Source organism: Oryza sativa, chromosome 10, assembly GCF_034140825.1.
Source record: "Oryza sativa Japonica Group chromosome 10, ASM3414082v1".
Lineage (NCBI taxonomy): Eukaryota > Viridiplantae > Streptophyta > Magnoliopsida > Poales > Poaceae > Oryza > Oryza sativa.
In genome coordinates this window covers 21,280,787-21,301,383 of record NC_089044.1, presented here as the reverse complement: position 1 = coordinate 21,301,383, position 20,597 = coordinate 21,280,787, and the positions used below count along the sequence as shown (strand labels likewise).

The following is a 20,597-nucleotide window of genomic DNA, read 5'->3' as shown; positions in this document are numbered from 1 at the left end:
CGAGCGCCACAAAATATAAGAAAAATAAATTTAAAATTATACCGTTGAAGTTTTATTTCCTCAGAAATATACGAGATGAGAACGGATTTACACAAATAAACCGTTGTCCCGGTTGGGTAGTGCGAAATCATGACGAAATCGTAGGACGAACGCGTGATACTGATGGAAGCGTGATGACACGGGCAAACTCGTAAGGCGAAAATGCGAGACCGGCCTCGGTGTCGCTTGTTGGCCGAGCGAGATGGCCACACTGGATAAAAAGCACACACTTAAATATAACATGGAACATATCCGATGCATCACCGAGGCAGCTCTCTGGGCAGAGAACTTAACGGAAGATGATCGATTTGTAATCTCTGTTTGGAAACAGATCTTCTCCTCCCCCTTACAATCTATCAATCTTTTGTAATGAGCTTCTTACCTCTAATTGCAATGATAAATTCAGGAATCTCTCCCCCCCCCCCCCCCCGTGATTTAGTAAAAAAAAAACATGGAACATATCAATTTTTTTAAGAAAAAACTGAAATCAAGTACAAAATATGGCACTATATATTTTTTTTAGCAAAATAGTTCTTTATAATATGAGTTTTTTTTCCATCCAATGGTACCTTACGGTATCAAATCCCGGCCATTGGATCTGGTAGAGTTTGGTACCGTGAGGTACCAATTCTGTCCCTGATACGGTGCCTCTTGGAGAATAGAGGTGGAAGGGCAAAAATATAATTTCACGTGCAATAGATGGATGGGAGGAATAGATGGGCGGATAGGGTGATGTTCCCACCAACGCCATCGCCGCCTGGAGTGCGTCGATCTCGTCCGCATTGTGCCGCAAAAGAACTCCTCCTCGTCCGCCCCTTGCCGCCGGGAAGGACTTATCCTCCTAGGCCCCTTGGCGCTGGGAAAGAATCCTCTTTCTCCTTCCGTCGGCACCAGGAAGGAATCCTCCTTCTCCGCCCGTCGACACTGGGAACGATGACTTCAACTCCGCCGCTCCTACTCACACGCCGTTGGCGCCGGGATTGAGCGCACCCCTGCTCATTTTCTCTCCCGATCCTACCCATCCCGGATTCAACGGTCGGATTAGTTTTGGTAACAACGGGTACCTATACTGGGGGGTAAAACTTGCTGGACGGTAAACATGCTCTTATAATATACTGTGACACACAGGAATTGATAGGCAGGCAGATAGAGAGATTTGTTTAAGTGTCAACCTTTTGGCATGTTCATTTTTTAAGGTCTGTCGCCTTTTTATTTTGTGTGCAGAATATTTTATTTTATTGGTCATAGGAAAACACAATTTCCAGTCGTGCAACAGTCGTGCCACCACCGTGCACGTGCCATATTATTTTAACTCGATTCCCCCCAAAAAAACATGTGCAGGGGTTCGTTCCTCGCAGTAGAGCGACGTCGCAGCTCGCAGGTGATCACTTGCTTGCATTGGCGGCATCGGTCTCGGCCTGCCTCATCTTGGCATACGCGAGCAGCCTACCGGACTCCGGCATGGACGCCTTCGCCGCGTCCAGCGCGAGGAAGCGCTCCGCCCACGCCAGCAGGAGCGGCGTCTTGGCCGGGTCGAACAGCTTGATCCCGGACAGCGTCTCCGACGCGCGCAGCCACCCAAGCTGGCTGCCGAGCGCGACGTCGACGATCCCGACGGCGTCGCCGCCGAAGAAGGGCCTCCCCTTGGAGCACTCCCTGAATGCCACCTCCATGACCGCCGTTGCCTCGAACATCTGCTTCAGCCCCTCCGCCTTCTCCTCCTTCGTCTTTCCCCTGAACACCTGGAACCATGGCGCCACCAGCTGCACAGCCATGCGTTTCATGCTTGACATCAGCTAGACCATTTCATATGCTCTGACACGGGAGATGCACTGTACACAAGAGAGTATTTCACCTTGTTGTCGATGTAGGAGACCCAGAAGCGAGCGACGGCGCGTTCGTAGGGGTCGGCGGGGACGACGGACGGGCCGACGGCGGCGAAGGTCTCATCGAGGTACTCGACGATGACCATGGACTCGCACAGCGGCTTGCCGTTGTGGAGGAGCACGGGGACCTTCTTGATCACGGGGTTGCTCTTGAGGAGGAGCTCGCTCTTGTTCTTGAGGTCCTCCTCGATGTTCTCGTAGCTCAGGCCCTTGAGATGGAACACGAACTTCACTCTGGAAGCGAACGGGCTGAACCATGTCGCAAGAAGCTTCAGCTCATCTCCTCCTCCGGCCATCTCCGATCCGACCAAGTCCGGCAGTATCAGCTACTACTCGATTTAATTTGTTTGCAGTTTGTGTTGTTGATCACGAGGATGTAGAGAGGTATATATGGTTGGATATGGATGCATCAAAGTCTGAATCAGTGGCATTGATTCACTGTTCGTCGACAAGGATACTTGGTGATGTGCAACAGTGCACACGGTCCATCGAAAGTGAGGAAACCGCAGGCGACCGGCGCGGTGGTTGTCAACCCATAAGATAGTATTCGAATCCCGTGAGTCATTCACCGCTGGAAACACGTTATCCGGCGGTAAAATGGGTGCGGCAGGCGGCAGCGGAGCGGCGATTTCTCCCAAGCCCGCACGCAGGTTGGGAAGCAGAGTTCTGATTAGAACTTTAGAAGTCAACAACTGGGTGTCTTTGCTGTTGTAAGTCAAAGCATGACGAATTGGCGGTGTGCCGAAACAGAGCACAGATGAGACAGCACTTTGTCCAATTTAGGCCCAATCTTGTGTGACCAAATACTTTTGGCCCAACCCAACGTGGACGGACTATTAGATCCTCCCTCCAAGCCACAACATAGGCCCAGTTTGAATCGATGGGCTATTTTTTTAGCCCTCCCTCAAATAGTCCAAATAGCCTAAAAGTTCTTGACAGGTGAGCTGTTAGGGCTATTTGGAAATAGGCCCTGTTTGGAGAAGTAGCCCAGAGTTATTTGGAGAGCTATTTTTTACACAAGAAATAGCCCTCCAATGAAAGAGCCCTTGAGCTGTTTGGATCCCAGGGCTATTTAGCCTTTAGTGCACTTTTCCAATCATAACTACCCCTTTTCTCTCTCTTTCCACAGGATCTTTTGCGCATGTGTCTTGGTGTGGCCGGCCGTAGTTGTGCAGATGATGGAAATCCTCGCCGGCCGGCGGCGGCTCGGGTGGGGAGAACGAATAACGGCAGCGCTAGTGGGGGCCGACGTCGCCGCGGGTGACGGCCGCCGCGCCGGCGAGGAGTGGAGGCGGCGGCGTTGGTGGGGGCCGGCGGCGCGGCAGGCGACGGCCACTTCGCCGGCGAGGAGTGGAGGCGGCGGTGTTGGTGGGGGCTGGCGGCGCGGCGGGCGACGGCCGCTGCTCCGGCGAGGAGTGGGGACGGCGGCGCTGGTGGGGAGGAGGAATAACGGCGGTGCCTGCGAGGAGTTGGGGCGGCGGCGCTAGTGGGGGCCAGCAGCGCCGCGGGTGACGGCCGCCGTGCCGGCGAGGAGTGCAGGCAGCGGCGCTGGTGGGGGCCGGTGGCGCGGCAGGCGACGGCCGCTTCGCCGGCGAGGAGTGGAGGCGGCGGCGGCGGCGAAATGAGAGGCCCCTGCGCGCGCGGATAAGGTTGTGCGGAGAGAGAGGGAGGAGCGGGCAGCTTTTTTCCTTTGGGTTTTCTGATCCCGTGCGCCTGTGGGAGAGAGAAAAGCCACTTTTTTTTGGGCCCCACCCAAAATAGCTCCAATTAGCACCCCTTGGGTGGGATAGTTTTTTTGGGTGGGCTATTTCCAAATAGCCCTCAAATAACTTACCCTTTTGGATTTTTTTAGGCTATTTGGGCTATTTGAGGGAGAGCTAAAAAATATCCCTTAGATCCAAACAGGGCCATAACCCATAAAAAAACCTATCCTCAAGGGGTGCTAATTGGGGCTATTTCGGGTAGGGCCCACTAAAAAGTGTATTTTCTCTCTCTCCATAGGAAAGTGCATTAAATGCTAAATAGCTCTCAAAATAACCATTGGATCCAAACAACTTAGGGCTATTTTATTAGAGGGCTATTTTCTTGTGCTAAAAAATAGCTCTCAAAATAACTCTTGACTAGTTCTCCAAACATGGCCATATATACAGACTTCAGCCATCCATTAGATTGGTGATATTATTAAATTTTTTTTCCATAGAGATTATTGAGCTACTCCATATATATTACTTTCTCTGTCATACTGATTAAGACGCGATCAAACTTGACATAGTTAAATATACTTTGAATTTTTCAAATACTACGATGTTTGTTGTAAAAAGTTACAATTATATAAAGTAAATTCAAATGTCAATACAATCCAAACATATTATTTTTATTCAATCTAATTCTAGTTTATGAAGGTAATAAGTTTTATACTAGAAAATAGAAAATATAGTACACCCGATATCTTTTTAAAAATGCTAAAATTACCCATAATTAGATACTTCGTATTACTACTGTGTATAATGAAAGAAATGGACAGATGGAGGTGCAAAGCACGCGCTCCAACTCTCCAAGTTTCCAACAGCCCAACACCAACGGGAAGAGTGATAATATTGTGGGAGTGGATTTTGATCTCTCAAGGGAATATCCCTATATAGTTTTCATGTCACTCAAATGATTATGAAAAATTTGAGAAGATGTATTTACATATATCTTTTTAAAAATGCTAAAATTACCCATATTTAGATACTTCGTATTACTACTGTGTATAATGAAAGAAATGGACAGATGGAGGTGCAAAGCACGCGCTCCAACTCTCCAAGTCTCCAACAGCTCAACACCAACGGAAAGAGTGATAATATTGTGGGAGTGGATTTTGATCTCTCAAGGGAATATCCCTATATAGTTTTCATGTCACTCAAATGATTATGAAAAATTTGAGAAGATGTATTTATATATGATATATCACTTCATAAACATGTAAGTTCAAATTCAACTTCTACATCAGCTAGTTAACGTATATTCTCAGTCAAATTTATTTTTTTTCGTTGTAAGATATAGAAGTTGAATTTAAACTTGTATGTTTATGAAGTGATATATCACATGTTAATATATTTTTTATAATTTTTTTTATAACCATTTAAGTGACATGCAAACAACGAGTGGACATCCCCTCGAAGCATCAAAATAGCTTCCCCAATATTGATCAGTTGCGCGCAGCTGCTGCCTCTGCAGCCTCCAGCTCGACATGCCTCATCTTGCAAAACTCGACCAACCTGCCGACGTCCGGCAGCGCCGCGTTGGCTGCATCCAGCTCGCCGAAGCGCCGCGCCCACGCCGACAGGAGCGGGGTCTTGGCGGCGTCCAAGATCTTGGCGCCACACAGCTCCTCGGTCCCGTGCAACCAGGAGAGCAAGCCCCCCAGCGCGACGTCGACGTACCCGACGGTGTCGCCGCCGAAGAAGGCGTTCCCCTTGGAGCACTCCTCCATCGCCGTCTCCAGCGCGTCGACCACCGCAAGCGTCTGCTTCATCCTCTCGGCCTTCTCCTCGTCCGTCTTTCCCCTGTACGCGTGCACCCACGGGGGCAGTAGCTGCACACGCACACGGCACACGTACACGTCAATCTTTGATTAGTTCAGCACATCGGCAGATCAAAATGCTAAAGTTAACTTCACTGATCAAGCCAATGAGTGATCGATCATGCAAACCTTGTCGTCGATGTAGGCGGCCCAGAAGCGAGCGGCGGCGCGATCGTGGGGGTCGGCGGGGAGGAGGGTGACGCCGGCGTCGGGGAAGACCTCGTCGATGTATTGTACGATGACCTGCGACTCGCAGATGGGCTTGCCGTTGTGGATGAGCACGGGGACCTTCGCGTGCACCGGGTTGCAGCTGAGGAGGAGCTCGCTCTTGTTGGTGAAGACATCCTCCTTGACATAGTCGTAGATCAGGCCTTTGAGGTGGAGTGCGAGCTTCACTCTGCAAACGTAGGGGCTCGCCCAAAATCCCAGGAGCTTCAGCTCATCTTCTGCAGCCATTTCCTATACTGATGCGTGTTTCACTAATAGTGTACAAGTCTGAACTACTTCTTCAGCTTAAATGCTTAATTGTGCTTGCTGCAGTATCTATATAAACATTGCAGTTCGGGAAGGATATGCTCATGCTATGGTTTGATGGATATAATTTTCCACACCTATTTGCAAGAGATTGTGACGTTGAACCTAGGAGCCAGTCAGCATGGAGTAGATTAAGAAACTAGCCATTTAAAAATTACTCTGTTGTAGTACTTGCTGCTCAAGCTATAGAACCCTTCTTCTGCTATAATGATAAAATATTGTCAGTGGGCATGTGAATCAAGCTAGTAAGAAAGCTTGTAGATCTTTGACAATATAATGTCGATTTTTTTTTCTGCAAATTTTTTCTTTGAAAGTACACCGAGTCATTGATCCGAAGGCTAATCTATTGCTCTCACCAGTAAAAAAAAAGAAAAAAGAAACCATTGTTTGAATTTTGTAGGTTGACGGGTGTCTGCATTACACACAACGATTTGTGCAACTTCGTTTTCAAAGAAACAATCTTACAGGTTGACCGCGTGTATCTGTAGTATGATAGTAGCACAATAGTTTCTGTTCTTTTGAGTGGAGAAAATACACAAAACGACACAAAACGGAGCGGCAATTTCTCCCAATCTCGCACGCAGGTTGGGATTGGGGAAGCAGAGTACTGATTAGAAGTCAACAACTGGGTGTCTTGCTGTTGTACGTCAAACATGACGAATTGGCGGTGTGCGATCTAGGCCGAAACAGAGCACAGATGAGACGACACTTTGTGCAATTTAGGCCCAATCTTATGTGACCAAATACTTTTGGCCCAACCCAACGCGGACGGACTATTAGATCCTCTCTCTCTCTCTCTAACAAGCCACAGCATACAGACTTTAGCAATCCACTAGTCCCGCGCTTTGCTGCGGTATATATGTTAGATAATGGAGAAATGATGAATGATTTAGATTGAAATATTATAAAAACGATTTGAGATGATGATTTAACATGTGTATGTTAAGTATTAGAATAAAATGAATTGTAGATATAATTACTATGTGTTTGCATGTTGAGTTTTATAAGCTTAATTGGTTGATGTGGCATGATTGCATGTAGATCTTAGTAGTGCTAATAAATACTATGCTTGCATGTTGAGCTTTAGGAGTGTAGTGGGTATTAGCTTTATAGAAAGAAGAGATTAGATTGGTGAAATTATTAGATGTTCCCATAGAGATTATTGGTGCATGTTTGGATTGATATCTTAACAAAATTTTAATAGTACCAAATCGTAGATAAGTTTTGGTACTACCAACTTTGATAGGATAAAGTTAATAATCTTCATTTGGATTGAAGCCAAAATATACCCATAAGAAACAAGTTCATGGGCAAAGCCAAATTTGCGACAAATATAGTGTTTTAATAGACATTTTTGGTTTGTCATCCTACCAAAATTTTGGTAAGATAGCAATCCAAACTAGCCATGACCCCTGAGCTACTCCATACGTAGAGCCTGTTCAGATTGTAGCCAAAATAAACTTTACCAAGTTTTAGCAATGCCAAAATTTTGACAAAATAACAATATTGTTAAAATTTTGCCAGTTTTCTTATGTATTAACTAAATTTGGCAAAAAAAATAAACGCATACTTTTTTTGGACAACTTTGCAAAAAAAAAATGGTATGGTTAAAAATGGCATCAAAGTGAACAAGCCCGTATTACTCCCCTCTATCACACTAATCTATTACATTGTTTAAGGCGCGATTAAACTTGACACGGTTAAATATATTTTGAATTTCTCAAATATATAATGTTCACAAATTTGTGAAAGTAAATTCAAATTTCAATCCAATTCAATGATATTATTTTTTATCAAACACAACTTAATTTATAATAAAATATTATTAGTCAAATATTTAGTTATTTAAATTTTAAAGTACGGTTTATTCACTTGTAGGAACACATCAACACAACAACCTGACAACACATTCAGTTGCGGGAAACTGTTGTAGCTGCCATTGCAGCCTCCAGCTGAACACGCTTCATCTTGGCAAACTCGACCAGCTTGCAGACGTCCGGCAAAGCCACCTTGGCGGCGTCCATCTCGCCGAAGCGCCGCGCCCACGCCGACAGGAGCGGGGTCTTGGCGGCGTCCAAGATCTTGGCGCCACACAGCTCCTCTGTCCCGTGCAACCAGGAGAGCAAGCCCCCCAGCGCGACGTCCAGGAACCCGACGGCGTCGCCGCCGAAGAAGGGCTTCCCCTTGTAGGACCACTCCATCGCCGCCTCCAGCGCATCCACCGCCGCGAGCATATGACGCATCCCCTCTGCCTTCTCCTCACCCGTCTTTCCGCTGAACGCCTGCTTCCACGAGGGCACTAGCTGCAGAAGCATTCGTATATATACATCAACTTCTGATCAGTTTAATTAACACGCAGACCGATCAAAGTGATAACCTTGTCGTCAATGTAGGCGGCCCAGAAGCGAGCGACGGCGCGGTCGTGCAGGTCGGCGGGGAGGAGAGGTGCGGCGGTGTCGGGGAAAGCCTCGTCGAGGTACTCCATGATGATCAGCGACTCGCAGATGGGCTTGCCGTTGTGGATCATCACGGGGACCTTCTTGTGCACCGGGTTGGAGCTGAGGAGGAGCTCGCTCTTGTTGTTGAAGTGATCCTCCTCGACGACGTACTCGTAGCTCAGGCCCTTGAGGTGGAGGGCGAGCTTCACTCTGGAGACGTAGGGGCTCGCCCATGTTCCCAGCAGCTTCAGCTCACCTTCTGCGGCCATTTCGGTAGGACTAATTAGGAGTATTAATCTGCTGCTCTGAACTTCAATTATTCAGATTAATTGTGCTTGTTTGGTGTCGAGATCGCCTTGAGTAGCGGTATAAATATGCAGCGAGGGAAAAGGCACGAAACATTACAATGCATCATCCATGACGCTCATGCTATAACGTTTGATGGATATGATTACTAGTACTAGCTATTTACTGTTAGATAGATCTCCCACCCGTCGGGCCCAACGGCACAACGGACCTTGACCACGCTCTGATCGGGGGCGTCCAGCCCAATGGCTGGTGAGCCCCCGTCACACTGCGCCATATAAAAGAGGGGTGGAGGTCGGCACGGCACAGAGTACGAGATTCACCGCCGCCGCCAACTCCACCCTACAAACCCTAATCCGATCGAGAGGGGGCGCAGCCAGTGACGGGAAGCGCCACCGCCGCGCCACACCTCATCGCCGGGACATCTACGACCGTCACTCCCGCAGCCGTCATCGCCGTCGACCTCACCGGCGCCGCATCCACGACAACCGAGCGCCAACGACGACGATGGCCGGCACTTCTTCATCCTCCAACACCTCAACCGGTCGGTCTATCTAAACCCTCTCCCGTTTTCAATCTCTATAGTTCAAACATCAATCCCAAATAGAACCACCCGACTAGATCTAACCTAGGTGATCCTAGAGCAAAGTCTAACAATGGTATCAGAGCAACCCTAGTGATTAGATCGGTTCGGGAAAAGAAATCCAAAGAAAGAAAAGCACAAGATCCGCACGGATCAAAAGATCGAAACCCTAACCCTACCTTGTCGCCGGCCGTCGCCGGCAAAAGGGGGGAGGGCAAAGGGCACCACCGAGGAGCCACTCGACGGCCGTGCGCGCACCTGCCGGTGCACGCGCGCACCGGCGAGGGAGCCCGCGGCGGCGCCGCCATCTCCGTCTTTTCGGCCGCCGCCATCTCTCTCTCACACGGTGGGGGTTAGAGACGGTGGGGGGAGCGGAGAAGAAGAGAAAAGAAAGGCGCGCCGGTCATGGCGCGGCGGCGCGAGGGCCGCCGGCGTCGGCGACGCCGCTCGGCGCGGCCGCGCGCCCGCGAGAGAAGAGGAGCTAGGGTTTCCGGCGGCTGGGGGGTCGGGTTTTGATCTCCCGATCTCCCCTCCCGGCCGTCCGATCGAAGCCCTAGCAGATCGGACGGCTGGCGGCGGTCGGGCCAAAAACGGCCCAAGAGGGAGAGCGCGCGCGGCAACTTTCCCGGCCCAGGCCCAGGTTGCGGCCTGGGGGGAGGGGGGAGCACCCGCGCGAGCCAAAAAGGCCGCGGGCCGACCGGAAAAAGTCCATATGAGGTCCCTCGGGGGCCGAAAATGAATAAAAGATAACAGTAGCAATTTTTCCATTTTATTTTGTCAATTTTTCATGCAAATTTCAATAGAACTTTGAATAGATTTTTGCATGTTTTACCTCTGTTTAAATTTGAACCAACGGGAGAATTTTCACAGAGAGAATTACAGAGATTTTGCTACTGTTCATATGATTTTTATATAGTTTTCTGCTGCAAATAGATGAAATTGATGAAAATTAGTGTTTCTAAAATTAAATTTCGAACCAACGGGAGAATTTAATTTTAGGAACATTAATTATGTGCTATGATGTTGTAATTTTTCTGACCAACGTTGATAATTGCAATATTATAGTTATGGTGATATGTGTTATGTCTAATTCTGCCCAACGGTGATATAGGCTTAATGCATAATATTTTAATGTTAATTTTGTTCTCACCGCACATGATTATTTCAGGTGGCTCCTCCTTGATGGGTTGCATTAAAGATATTCCGACCCTAAAAGGAGATCTAACCTAGGTGATCCTAGAGCAAAGTCTAACATTTACAAGTAATCGTGACATTGAGTGTTCTTTGGGGAGCCAATTAATCAGCAAGGAATGAATTAACAAACTTTTGCCATTGAAAAATACACTATGCTGTGTACTTGCCGCACAAGTCATGGAACACCCGTCTCCTGCTAAAATAATACTCCTCCAGAGAAGAGTAGAGTATTGGCAGATGGCGGCGAACGCGCGCTGGTGGATGCGGCGGTGGTGGCAGCCGCGGGTGGATCCAGCGGCGGCGGCTCCCTCCGCTCCCTCTCGTCTCCCTCCCACGGCAGATCCGGCGCCAGTGGCGCTGTTATCAGTAGCCGCAAGTGGATCCGGCAGCGGTGGTGGAGACTACGGGCTGATCCGGCGGCGGCAGCTCCCTCTGTCCCTTCTCGCTTCCCTCCCACAACAGATCCGGCGGTGGTGGCAACGTCAGCGGCAGCCACAGGTGGATCCGGCGGCGGTGGCTCCCTCTGTCTCTTCTCGCCTCCCTCCCACAGCAGATTCGGTGGTGGCGGCAATGTCAGCGGCAGCCACGAGTGGATCTGGTGGCGGCCGAGGGTGGATCCAGTGGCGGCCGCGGGGGTGGATCCGTTGTGGGAGGGAGGTGAGAGGGAGAGGAGGAGGGGGCGAGGGAGGAGAGAGAGGAGGCGTGGGAGAACGAGAGATTTGTGGTGGGGGAGGCAAGTACGGATAAGGACGGGAGATGTCGCGCTCGGCTCGGTTTTTGAAAGAACTAATAATCTATGGTATACTGATACCTACAGTATATTATAGGTGTCGGTTAATTAAAAGCCGACACCAATAATATATTGTAGGTACCTTTAAAAAAAGATACATGTAGTATAGGTGCCGGTTTTTCTCTAAAACCAGCACCTTTGTTTAAAGGTTCCTATTTTTTTTAATTTTCAGCCCGTAGAGATGGGAGAAACACTATATGTGTCGGTTTTGGCTGTTCCGGCACTTATATAGTGTCAATATGCATGTGTGTTTCTATAGTAGTGTAACGACAACAGCTAGTGAAAATATTGAGCAATCTAATCTAATCCAGACGTACATTTGTCCGAGCAAGCTAGCCAGCCGGAGACACGTACGTAGCCACGCCTGTTTAACTTAACTAATTCAGTCGTTTGCGGCGGTGGCGGCATTCCGTGCGTACCGCACCTTGGTGTGCTCCACCGCCCTGTCGACGTCCTGCAGCACCGCCTTGGCGGCGTCGAGCTCGCCGAAGCGCTCCAACCACGCCGCCAGCAGCGGCGTCCTCGCAGCGTCGAAGAGCTTTCCACCGGTGATCATGTCGTTGGCGTGCACGAAGGAGACGGCACCCCCCAGCACGACGTCGACGTACCCGACGCTGTCGCCGCCGAAGAAGCATCCCTTCCCCTTGGAGCACTCCTTCAGGCCTCCCTCCAGAACGTCCACCGCGACGAACATCTGCTTCATCCACGCGGCCCTCTCCTCCTCCGTCTTGGCCCTGAATACCTTCTTCCATGGCGCCAGTAGCTGCACGCACGAGAGCACACACATCTCGTCAACGATTCGATCATCATCACCATGGCAGTGCAGAGATTCACACAAATTCAGAAGATTCGATCATCATCACCATGGCAGTGCAGAGATTCACACAAATTCAGAAGAGCTCAAACCTTGTCGTCGATGTATGCGGCCCAGAAGCGAGCAACGGCGCGTTCATATGGGTCGGCGGGGAGGATGGAGTCGCCGGCGCCGGAGAAGACCTCGTCGATGTACTGCACGATGATCTGCGACTCGCGGATGGGGTTCCCGTTGTGGATGAGCACGGGCACCGTCTTGTGCACCGGGTTGGAGGCGAGCAAGAGGTCGCTCTTGTTGCGGAGATCCTCCTCGACGTACTCGTAGCTCACGCCCTTGAGGTGGAGCGCGAGCTTCACTCTGGTGACGTAGGCGCTCGACCAGTGGCCGAGCAGCTTCAGCTCGTCGTGTCCGGCCATCTCTCCTGTGCTCCGATGGACACGATGTGTCGATGTGTGTGTCTTGCGTTAATGGGTTCCTCTTGGTCAGAACGAGAGGAAAAATGCGTATGCTCATTTCAATGTAGTGCGTGGTGTTCTGTGTTCAGGTTGGGTTTTCGACTTGTGGTTGTGGGTGATTGTGGAGAATGGAGCAATGCATCAAGCGTCATTCATGATGTTACCTCTGTGCTGATTTTTTCATGTAAAAAGATGCGTGTGCTGTTTGCCTTTGATTTGTTTTTTTAGAAGGGTAATTCTATCATTCTTTAACCTGAAGGTATCATATTTTGGAGCGTAGAATTTGATATCTGGTATAAAAAAATTTAATAAAAATTAAAATACCTCGAAATACATTTTTAAGGACTGTAAAATTCTTATGTTTAGAACAAAGGAAATTCTTCTATTTAGAACAAGAGCAATTTTACAGATCTTGAGGAGGTATAAAAAATTTAGTATAAAATCATGGCCCATTTGCAGGTTGACCGGTCCAACCAGTAGCGGTATTGCAGCAAGCATTGATCAAATGGGCCTTCAGTCAGCCCATTTGCAGGTTGACTGGTCCAACCAGTAATGGTTTTATGTCCCATTCGTCTAAAAACCGGTTCAGCTGGTTCTAAGCAGTCATGTTCGGTCTTTGAAGTAAACCAAACCGTGCTTAGGTCTGGTTTCGGTTTTCTCCAGTCGAACCATCGTCCTCCAGTTTTTTATATTATGGTATGGATACGATCTGAGCATTTCTTTTAGTGCTCAAGTTTCTTTATACAGTTTCTTTTTCTATTATACTTAAAATGGAACGGAGGGAGTATATATTGAGCAGTCTGATCCAAACCAGACATCCGTACATTTGTCCGAGACAGCCAGAAACACGTCGTACGCCGGCTTAACTAAACTAACTCAGTTGTTTGCGGCGGTGGCGGGATATCCCGTGGTACAAGCACAACACCTTGTTGTACTCCACCGCGCGCCCTGTTGACGTCCTGCTCGCCGATCGAACCGCTCATCATTTGCTTAGGAAACGATTTATTTCATGGCAATTATTTCAGCAATCAACAGATAACGACCACAGCGAGTGAAAATACTGAACAATCTAATCCACAGCTGTCCTCCGTACATTTGTCCGAGCAAGGCACGCAGCCAGCCGAGAGCCCGAGACACGTCGCGACGCCTGCTTAAGCTGAGTAAATTCAGTTGTTTGCGGCGGTAGTGGCGGCATTCCGTGCGTACAGCACCTTGGTGTACTCCACTGCCCTGTCGACGTCCTGCAGCACCGCCTTGGCGGCGTCGAGCTCGCCGAAGCGCCCCAACCACTCCGCCAGCAGCGGCGTCTTCGCCGCGTCGAAGAGCTTTCCACCGGTGATCACGTCGTTGGCGTGCACGAAGGAGACGCCACCCCCCAGCACGACGTCGACGTAGCCGACGCTGTCGCCGCCGAAGAAGCATCCCTTCCCCTTGGAGCACTCCTTCAGGCCTCCCTCGAGAGCTTCCACCGCGACGAACATCTGCTTCATCCACGCGGCCCTCTCCTCCTCCGTCTTGGCCCTGAACACCTTCTCCCATGGCGCCACCAGCTGCACGGCACGCACGAGATCACACACGTATCATCTCACCGATCATCGGCAGTGAAGAGAACTGAATTTATTCACACACAAATGAAAAATTGATCAGAAGAGAACCGAATTTACCTTGTCTTCGATATAGGCGGTCCAGAAGCGAGCGACGGCGCGTTCGTGGGGGTCGGCGGGGAGGAGGGAGTCGCCGGCGCCGGAGAAGGCCTCGTCGATGTACTGCACGATGATCTGCGACTCGCGGATGGGGTTGCCGTTGTGGATGAGCACGGGCACCGTCTTGTGCACCGGGTTGGAGGCGAGGAGGAGGTCGCTCTTGTTGCGGAGATCCTCCTCGACGTACTCGTAGCTCACGCCCTTGAGGTGGAGCGCGAGCTTCACTCTGGTGACGTAGGCGCTCGCCCAGTGTCCGAGCAGCTTGAGCTCGCCTGCTCCTCCTCCTCCTGCCATTTCCTGCACTACGCCCGGGGAGTTTTCAGATTTCCTAATCAAAATCAAGTATGCGCCTGCGTATATAAAATCCGACTTGATCGGTTGCTTAAGTTGCAAGTTGCAACGTATGCAGAGGTTTGACTATGGAGATGCAGACATGTCTTCCTTGCACGAGAAGCCGAGGAAATTACCACCATGAAGGCATTTGCGGTTTGACTTGAGAGAGGATCTTGCCAGGAATATACAAACCTCCCGTTGATTCCACGAGTACTGGGTTTGTGCCAATATAATTTACAAGGTGATGAATGGGTTCGGTAGAACCGTAGAACACTGTTCAGCTAAAATAAGGCCACGGGGGCATGTCACATGTGGATAAAATAGCTCGCAAGAATTAAAAAAAAAGGTTGATCTTCGCATTTTCAATTCAAAATTTTCCCTTTCTATTTCTTTTAAGAACTTAGACTGTCCACTTTATGCGTTTCTCTAGTTGTCTTATTCAGGGTTAGTATATATCAAACCACTTTATGAACCAAGATTTGTTATGGGCCTGTGGGGAAGATCTGTTAGTAATAAGGCTTGTGGGCCCTCAGTTAACTAGGCCTATCGAAATGCCCACTAACAATAAATAAGGCCGCGATAAAAGCCCAATGAGGTGGCATATTCTTTTCCCCATCACACATATTATAGAAGTAACTTAAAACAAAACAACGGCATTAAAAGTAAATCTATTATGAGGTAAAATATTAGTCTATCTATAAATTAAATTTAATCAATATATTATAGAACTAACCAATAAAGTACACACAACAGCACATGCCATTTTTTCTTCTTATAAATTTTTCTCTAAAATTATTTATCCGATTACACCATTATGTACGTTGCAATTAAATCTTTACAATAAGATCTTATATAATTATATTGTGATAAAAAAACTATGTTGTAAAAGTTATTTTTATTACATATAAAAATTACTTTTAGATTTAATTAAATTACTTTTTATACATTTATAATTTTCTGAGTTGTTTATTTTATTATCAGTTTTAGTCAATTTCATAATTTATACTGATTAAATTTAATTTCTGGATAGACTCATATTTTTACCCCCATAACAGATTTACTTATAATGCCGTGTGACAAGTTTCTTTTCTTTTCTTTTAAGTTACTTCTATAATATGAGCTAGGGAATTTTTTAATTTTAAAAATAGACTCTTACAAAATTTATTTACAGAATTTGAACCATTTGGCGACGTCAGCCCGTGGCAAAATAATATCGACACGCTACACATAGCGGCCGTGACAGTTATGTCCCGCCATGCCAACGAGGGTGGCGTGATCAACTAATGCCATGCCAGCCAGACCGGTGTGACCAAATAACACGCTGTCATGCCAACTAGACTGTTGTGATAGTGTTAGTGTTTAGATCTGGAAAATATATTTTTGAAAGGGTTTATTTTTAAATTAAAAATTTAAAGTTCATAAAATAAAAAAAAATCGGAGCCGGGAGACGCATCACATCTGTTTGGGCAGGCACAACACTCCGCATCTTTTACTTTTGAGAGAACGTGGATCAGGTTCTTGATAGGAATCAGCTAACATAGTCAACAAAAGTGGCATTGAATAATTCAATAATCTGCAGCAGATCTCAGTACTTCTCTTGGACGTCGCAATGCCGGCCTAGTTTACTGCTTGTCGATCTGCAGCCGTGCCGGAATCCCTTGGCTGGAACTTCTTGGCGTACTCGACCACCTTGTCGACGTCCTGCAGGACGGCCTTGGCGGCATCCAGCTCGCCGAAGCGCCCCAGCCACGCCGCCAGCAGCGGCGCCTTGGCGGCGTCGAAGAGCTTGGCGCCGGAGAGCTTGTCGCTGGCGTGCACCCACGACACGAGGCCACCCAGCACGACGTCGACGTAGCCGACGCTGTCGCCGCCGAAGAAGCATCCCTTCCCCTTGGAGCACTCCTTCAGTCCTCCCTCCAGCACGTCCACCGCCGCGAGCGTCTGCTTCATGAGCTCGTCCCTCTCCTCCTCCGTCTTCACCCTGTACACCATTCTCCACGGCGCCGCTAGCTGCACAGTCCACACGCCGGTGAGCGGCGTCGCACCGGTGAAAATACACGAGAGTTAAGTTGCAATTTACACGCGCGCGTACCTTGTCGTCGATGTAGGCGGCCCAGAAGCGAGCGACGGCGCGGTCGTAGGGGTCGGCGGGGAGGAGGGAGGCGGCGGAGGAGGGGAAGGACTCGTCGATGTACTGCACGATGATGCTCGACTCGCAGATGGGGTTGCCGTTGTGGATGAGCACCGGCACCGTCTTGTGCACCGGGTTGGAGCGGAGGAAGAGGTCGCTCTTGTTGCCGAGATCCTCCTCGATGTACTCGTAGCTCACGCCCTTGAGTTGGAGCGCGAGCTTGGCTCTGCTGACATACGGGCTGGCCCACATGCCGAGCAGCTTCAGCTCGTCGCGTCCGGCGCCGGCCATCTCTCCTGTGCCTCCGATGGACACGATGTGTCGATGTTTGTGTGTATGTGTGTTGCGTTAGTGGGTTCTCTTGGTGTTCTGTGTTCAGGACTTCAGGTTGGGTTTTCGACTTGTGGGTGATTGTGGAGAATGGAGCCGTGCATCAAAGCGTCATCCATGATGCTACCTTTGTGCCGATTTTTCCAGCTAGAAAGATGCGTATGCTGTTTGCCTTTGATTTATTCTTTTTTAAACAAAGGCTCAGTTGCTGCAGAATTAATAAGTATATGGTCCATTGGTTGTAGGTTAATCTAGACCGTTCCTTTTTTAGTTTTTTATTAGGGCATCATTACTTAAAAAAAATTAAACAATTAATACAACACTTAAAACATTGCGCAAACGCACCACAAACTTTAAGATTTAAAAATTGATCTTAACTTAATTTAAGTTGTGCCCAATAAATTAAATATAATTATTTTATTAACTTATTATTCACACTAGTTCACCGGATTTTTATGGCTTGATGGGATTGGGTAGAACCCACCTTAATTTCATTTCATCCCTATAACATTGTAGAGCTGGTATTAACTAATGTCATTTCCACCGGATATGATCAACTGTTACATATACATTGAATTTGCTCTTATACTATATCTTACGTACTCTCCTCTGTTCTAAAATATATCTAATATTTCTAATATAAATCTATATAATAGATATAGCTATATTTTAAGTATTTAGTACTAGACTAATTTATTCTACTAGAAGTAAAACTTAACAATCAACAAATAAAATTACTGTAATTGGTGCTAATATTGGTAGAATATTAATTAATACTTCTCCACCGAGTTTAGATAGCCATATGGCTCAAGGCTTGACGGCACGGCCCGACTCGGGTCGTGCTCGTGCCGGCCGTGCCCGACAGCCGTGCCGTGCCTAGGCTGCTACCTCGACACGCTGGGCCGACACAGCCTGGCACGAAGTTCAGGGATGTTAAACAGATTTATTTTCAACCATATGTAAGGCACGACACAAAAAATATAGAGGAAAAATAGACGTACTATATGGCACGGCCTAAACTTATTTAGCTATATATATATATATATATATATATATATATATATATATATATATATATATATATATATATATATATATATATATATATATATATATATATATATATATATATCATAGCCCAAAGAGAAGGATATGAAATAGACTTATTTCAAAAAAGACACGATGGGCCACCCGTGCCTTCGGGCTGGCACCAGTGGCGATCCTAGGTACATTTTCCCGGGATCCTCGGACCCCGGGTAAATTATTTAATTCTAACTAACTTATATGGTGTTAATTAGTATATAAGTAAAAAATTAGATAATTAGTAAGCATTGGACCCCCGGTAATTTTTGTTCCGGCACGGCCCGACTGCTGGTGGGGCGTGCCTGGGCCTGAGGTGCAGCCTGTGGACAGGCACGGCACGGCCCGAAGTGCCGACCGTGCCGTGCAGGCCCGATCGCCTCGGGCTGTGCCTGGGTGGGGCGGGCCTTATTGCCATCTATACCACCGAGCTTTGCTCCCGCTAGCAGCCTTCAGCATCCTCGCCAATCGAGTTCCACCTCCAACCTCTAACAACCTATGCTGTCAGGCCCCGGCTCCAAATTAACCGATCTCCGCCTCTAACCGCACCCACCCAACAGAGACATGTAGAGAGAGAGGGATGAGATATCTGGGCTATGATTTTCTTTTTCTAATTGGATTGTCACCTTGACGCCACGCGTACTATCTCGAGCCGGTCTAGAATAATTTTGAAAGAGTTATTTACCTGATTTAAAGTACGTGTATTGAATTTATAGTTTTCTAGTTTAACGAATTATTTGGACCATCGCAATAGTTTAAGCGGGTAATTTGAACTTCTTCCTTTCTTTTATTGAGTTAAATGCGCCAGAATCACATGACGATCCGATCGAACGGATCACTGGAAGAAAAAAAAAGTCACAACTCAACCTCACGGTGTGGAAGGACTATGGTGCACCAGCTTTCATCCTCCACGAGACCACGAGCAACGAGAACGGACACACACCAACTACAGGTTTGCTTCGCCGGCTCACTTCTTGTTCGCAGCAGCCAAGGCGGCAGCAAGCTTGGCGTAGTGCGCCATCCTCATCTTGCCATACTCGATCAGCTCGGCATTGTCCGGCAACACCGCCTTGACAGCGTCCAGCGCGACGAACCGCTCCATCCACGCCGCCAGGAGAGGGCTCCTAGTGGCGTCGAAGAGCTTCCTCCCGAACAGGACCTCGCCGGCGCGCGCCCAGCCGACCACGGCGCCGAGCGTGACGTCGAGGTACCCGGCGGTGTCGCCGCCGAAGAAGGGCTTCCCCTTGGACAACTCCTTGAACGCCGTCTCCAGGTTCTCGATCGCGGCGAGCATCTGCTTCACCGCCTCCGCCTTCTCCTCCTCCGTGAGGCCCAACGACGCCTTCTGCCACGCCGGCATGAACTGCGACGACAATGCAAACACACACACACCCCTCATCATCAGCTATTCTCTCTTGATTTCTCTGGCAATTGGTCGTTTTTTACCTTGTCATTGATGTAGGCGGCCCAGAAGCGAGCGACGGCGCGGTCGTAAGGGTCGGAGGGGAGAAGGGACTCGCCGGCGTCAGGGAACGCCTCGTCGACGTACTCCACGATGATCTGCGACTCGCAGATGGGCTTGCCGTTGTGGATGAGCACGGGCACCTTCTTGTGCACCGGGTTGGAGCTCAGGAGCAGCTCACTCTTGTTGTGGAGGTCCTCCTCGACGTTCTCGTAGCTCAGGCCCTTGAAGCTGAGCGCGAATTTCGCTCGCAGGACGTACGGGCTCGCCCACAATCCGAGCAGCTTCAGCTCGTCTCCTCCTCCTCCTCCGGCGGCCATTCTTCTCTGCTTGGGCGAAGCTTTGAGACTGTTCTGGTTTGTATTTTGTTTTGCTATCGCTTGATCAGAGCAATCAATTATATGCTTGTCTGATGGTGGTAACAAGTAACCTTCATGTATTGATGCTTGACGTCACCATAGGAGTTATTGAATATTATCTGATGGGGATATTGAAACAATGATTCAATGCCCTCTCCATTATTATACACCAACTTGTGGTCCTTCCGTCCTTTAATTAGCTTCGGACATGGCCACATGCACATATCGATCGCTGCACAGTCCTCATCAGTCATCAGGTAGGAGTATAATAGTTGTTGCATCTGCTAAAAAATGGTAAGGCTCCATTTAAAGTCGAGGAATTTTCGAGAATTTCTACAGGAGTTGAACAAGTCCTAAATAAGCACGGTGAATGACGAGACAGACTTGTTTTTAAGCCAAGACTGGTAATTTCCTCAATGCCATTTCTAGAAATTACAAGAAGAGATTCTTCAGAACACTTCGAACTCCGAACTCGCACACCAAAAATAGACTGCACAACTACATAAGGGAATGTACAAAGGCTATTATTTACTATTATTTACCGTCTCTCTCTGGTGTCACCTAGACAAATTTGCTTACATGGAAGAAAGATAAA

General features: G+C 48.3%; 6 protein-coding genes across 6 annotated transcripts; all 6 read right to left on the bottom strand.

Annotated features, from left to right (window-relative positions):
- Positions 1–1,194: 1,194 nt before the first annotated feature.
- LOC4349198 (probable glutathione S-transferase GSTU6) lies at positions 1,195–2,286 on the bottom strand. Its single transcript, XM_026020658.2, has 2 exons — positions 1,895–2,286; positions 1,195–1,802 (listed from the first exon to the last, which is right to left on the bottom strand). Exons 1-2 carry the CDS (start codon positions 2,219–2,221, stop codon positions 1,425–1,427), a joined length of 705 nt encoding a protein of 234 aa, XP_025876443.2. The 5' UTR covers positions 2,222–2,286; the 3' UTR covers positions 1,195–1,424.
- A 2,236-nt stretch (positions 2,287–4,522) lies between these two features.
- Positions 4,523–6,023, bottom strand: LOC136353765 (probable glutathione S-transferase GSTU6). Its single transcript, XM_066304982.1, has 2 exons — positions 5,620–6,023; positions 4,523–5,502 (listed from the first exon to the last, which is right to left on the bottom strand). The coding sequence occupies exons 1-2, from the start codon at positions 5,944–5,946 to the stop codon at positions 5,116–5,118; spliced, it is 714 nt and encodes a 237-aa protein (XP_066161079.1). The 5' UTR covers positions 5,947–6,023; the 3' UTR covers positions 4,523–5,115.
- Positions 6,024–7,828: 1,805 nt separating this feature from the next.
- On the bottom strand, positions 7,829–9,836 carry LOC4349197 (probable glutathione S-transferase GSTU6). Its single transcript, XM_066304981.1, has 3 exons — positions 9,531–9,836; positions 8,402–8,741; positions 7,829–8,327 (listed from the first exon to the last, which is right to left on the bottom strand). The coding sequence occupies exons 2-3, from the start codon at positions 8,729–8,731 to the stop codon at positions 7,935–7,937; spliced, it is 723 nt and encodes a 240-aa protein (XP_066161078.1). The 5' UTR covers positions 8,732–8,741; positions 9,531–9,836; the 3' UTR covers positions 7,829–7,934.
- A 1,600-nt stretch (positions 9,837–11,436) lies between these two features.
- On the bottom strand, positions 11,437–12,633 carry LOC4349196 (probable glutathione S-transferase GSTU6). The gene is made up of 2 exons (XM_015759217.3): positions 12,242–12,633; positions 11,437–12,098 (listed from the first exon to the last, which is right to left on the bottom strand). Exons 1-2 carry the CDS (start codon positions 12,563–12,565, stop codon positions 11,718–11,720), a joined length of 705 nt encoding a protein of 234 aa, XP_015614703.1. The 5' UTR covers positions 12,566–12,633; the 3' UTR covers positions 11,437–11,717.
- A 956-nt stretch (positions 12,634–13,589) lies between these two features.
- On the bottom strand, positions 13,590–17,201 carry LOC4349193 (uncharacterized). The gene is made up of 4 exons (XM_066304579.1): positions 16,733–17,201; positions 16,261–16,650; positions 14,269–14,688; positions 13,590–14,154 (listed from the first exon to the last, which is right to left on the bottom strand). The coding sequence occupies exons 1-4, from the start codon at positions 17,060–17,062 to the stop codon at positions 13,771–13,773; spliced, it is 1,524 nt and encodes a 507-aa protein (XP_066160676.1). The 5' UTR covers positions 17,063–17,201; the 3' UTR covers positions 13,590–13,770.
- A 1,744-nt stretch (positions 17,202–18,945) lies between these two features.
- On the bottom strand, positions 18,946–20,163 carry LOC4349192 (probable glutathione S-transferase GSTU6). The gene is made up of 2 exons (XM_015758596.3): positions 19,628–20,163; positions 18,946–19,544 (listed from the first exon to the last, which is right to left on the bottom strand). The coding sequence occupies exons 1-2, from the start codon at positions 19,961–19,963 to the stop codon at positions 19,149–19,151; spliced, it is 732 nt and encodes a 243-aa protein (XP_015614082.1). The 5' UTR covers positions 19,964–20,163; the 3' UTR covers positions 18,946–19,148.
- Between the last annotated feature and the right edge of the window lie 434 nt (positions 20,164–20,597).

Bases quoted from the DNA above. Each gene is read 5' to 3' on its own strand.
- LOC4349198 (XM_026020658.2), bottom strand. From the start codon at position 2,221: ATGGCCGGAGGAGGAGATGAGCTGAAGCTTCTTGCGACATGGTTCAGC. The intron at 1,803-1,894 runs GTGAAATACTCT...ATGGCTGTGCAG, and splicing joins TCTCCTACATCGACAACAAG to CTGGTGGCGCCATGGTTCCA.
- LOC136353765 (XM_066304982.1), bottom strand. From the start codon at position 5,946: ATGGCTGCAGAAGATGAGCTGAAGCTCCTGGGATTTTGGGCGAGCCCC. The intron at 5,503-5,619 runs GTTTGCATGATC...GTGCGTGTGCAG, and splicing joins CCGCCTACATCGACGACAAG to CTACTGCCCCCGTGGGTGCA.
- LOC4349197 (XM_066304981.1), bottom strand. From the start codon at position 8,731: ATGGCCGCAGAAGGTGAGCTGAAGCTGCTGGGAACATGGGCGAGCCCC. The intron at 8,328-8,401 runs GTTATCACTTTG...ATGCTTCTGCAG, and splicing joins CCGCCTACATTGACGACAAG to CTAGTGCCCTCGTGGAAGCA.
- LOC4349196 (XM_015759217.3), bottom strand. From the start codon at position 12,565: ATGGCCGGACACGACGAGCTGAAGCTGCTCGGCCACTGGTCGAGCGCC. The intron at 12,099-12,241 runs GTTTGAGCTCTT...TCGTGCGTGCAG, and splicing joins CCGCATACATCGACGACAAG to CTACTGGCGCCATGGAAGAA.
- LOC4349193 (XM_066304579.1), bottom strand. From the start codon at position 17,062: ATGGCCGGCGCCGGACGCGACGAGCTGAAGCTGCTCGGCATGTGGGCC. The intron at 16,651-16,732 runs GTACGCGCGCGT...TGGACTGTGCAG, and splicing joins CCGCCTACATCGACGACAAG to CTAGCGGCGCCGTGGAGAAT. The intron at 14,155-14,268 runs GTAAATTCGGTT...CGTGCCGTGCAG, and splicing joins CCGCCTATATCGAAGACAAG to CTGGTGGCGCCATGGGAGAA.
- LOC4349192 (XM_015758596.3), bottom strand. From the start codon at position 19,963: ATGGCCGCCGGAGGAGGAGGAGGAGACGAGCTGAAGCTGCTCGGATTG. The intron at 19,545-19,627 runs GTAAAAAACGAC...TTGTCGTCGCAG, and splicing joins CCGCCTACATCAATGACAAG to TTCATGCCGGCGTGGCAGAA.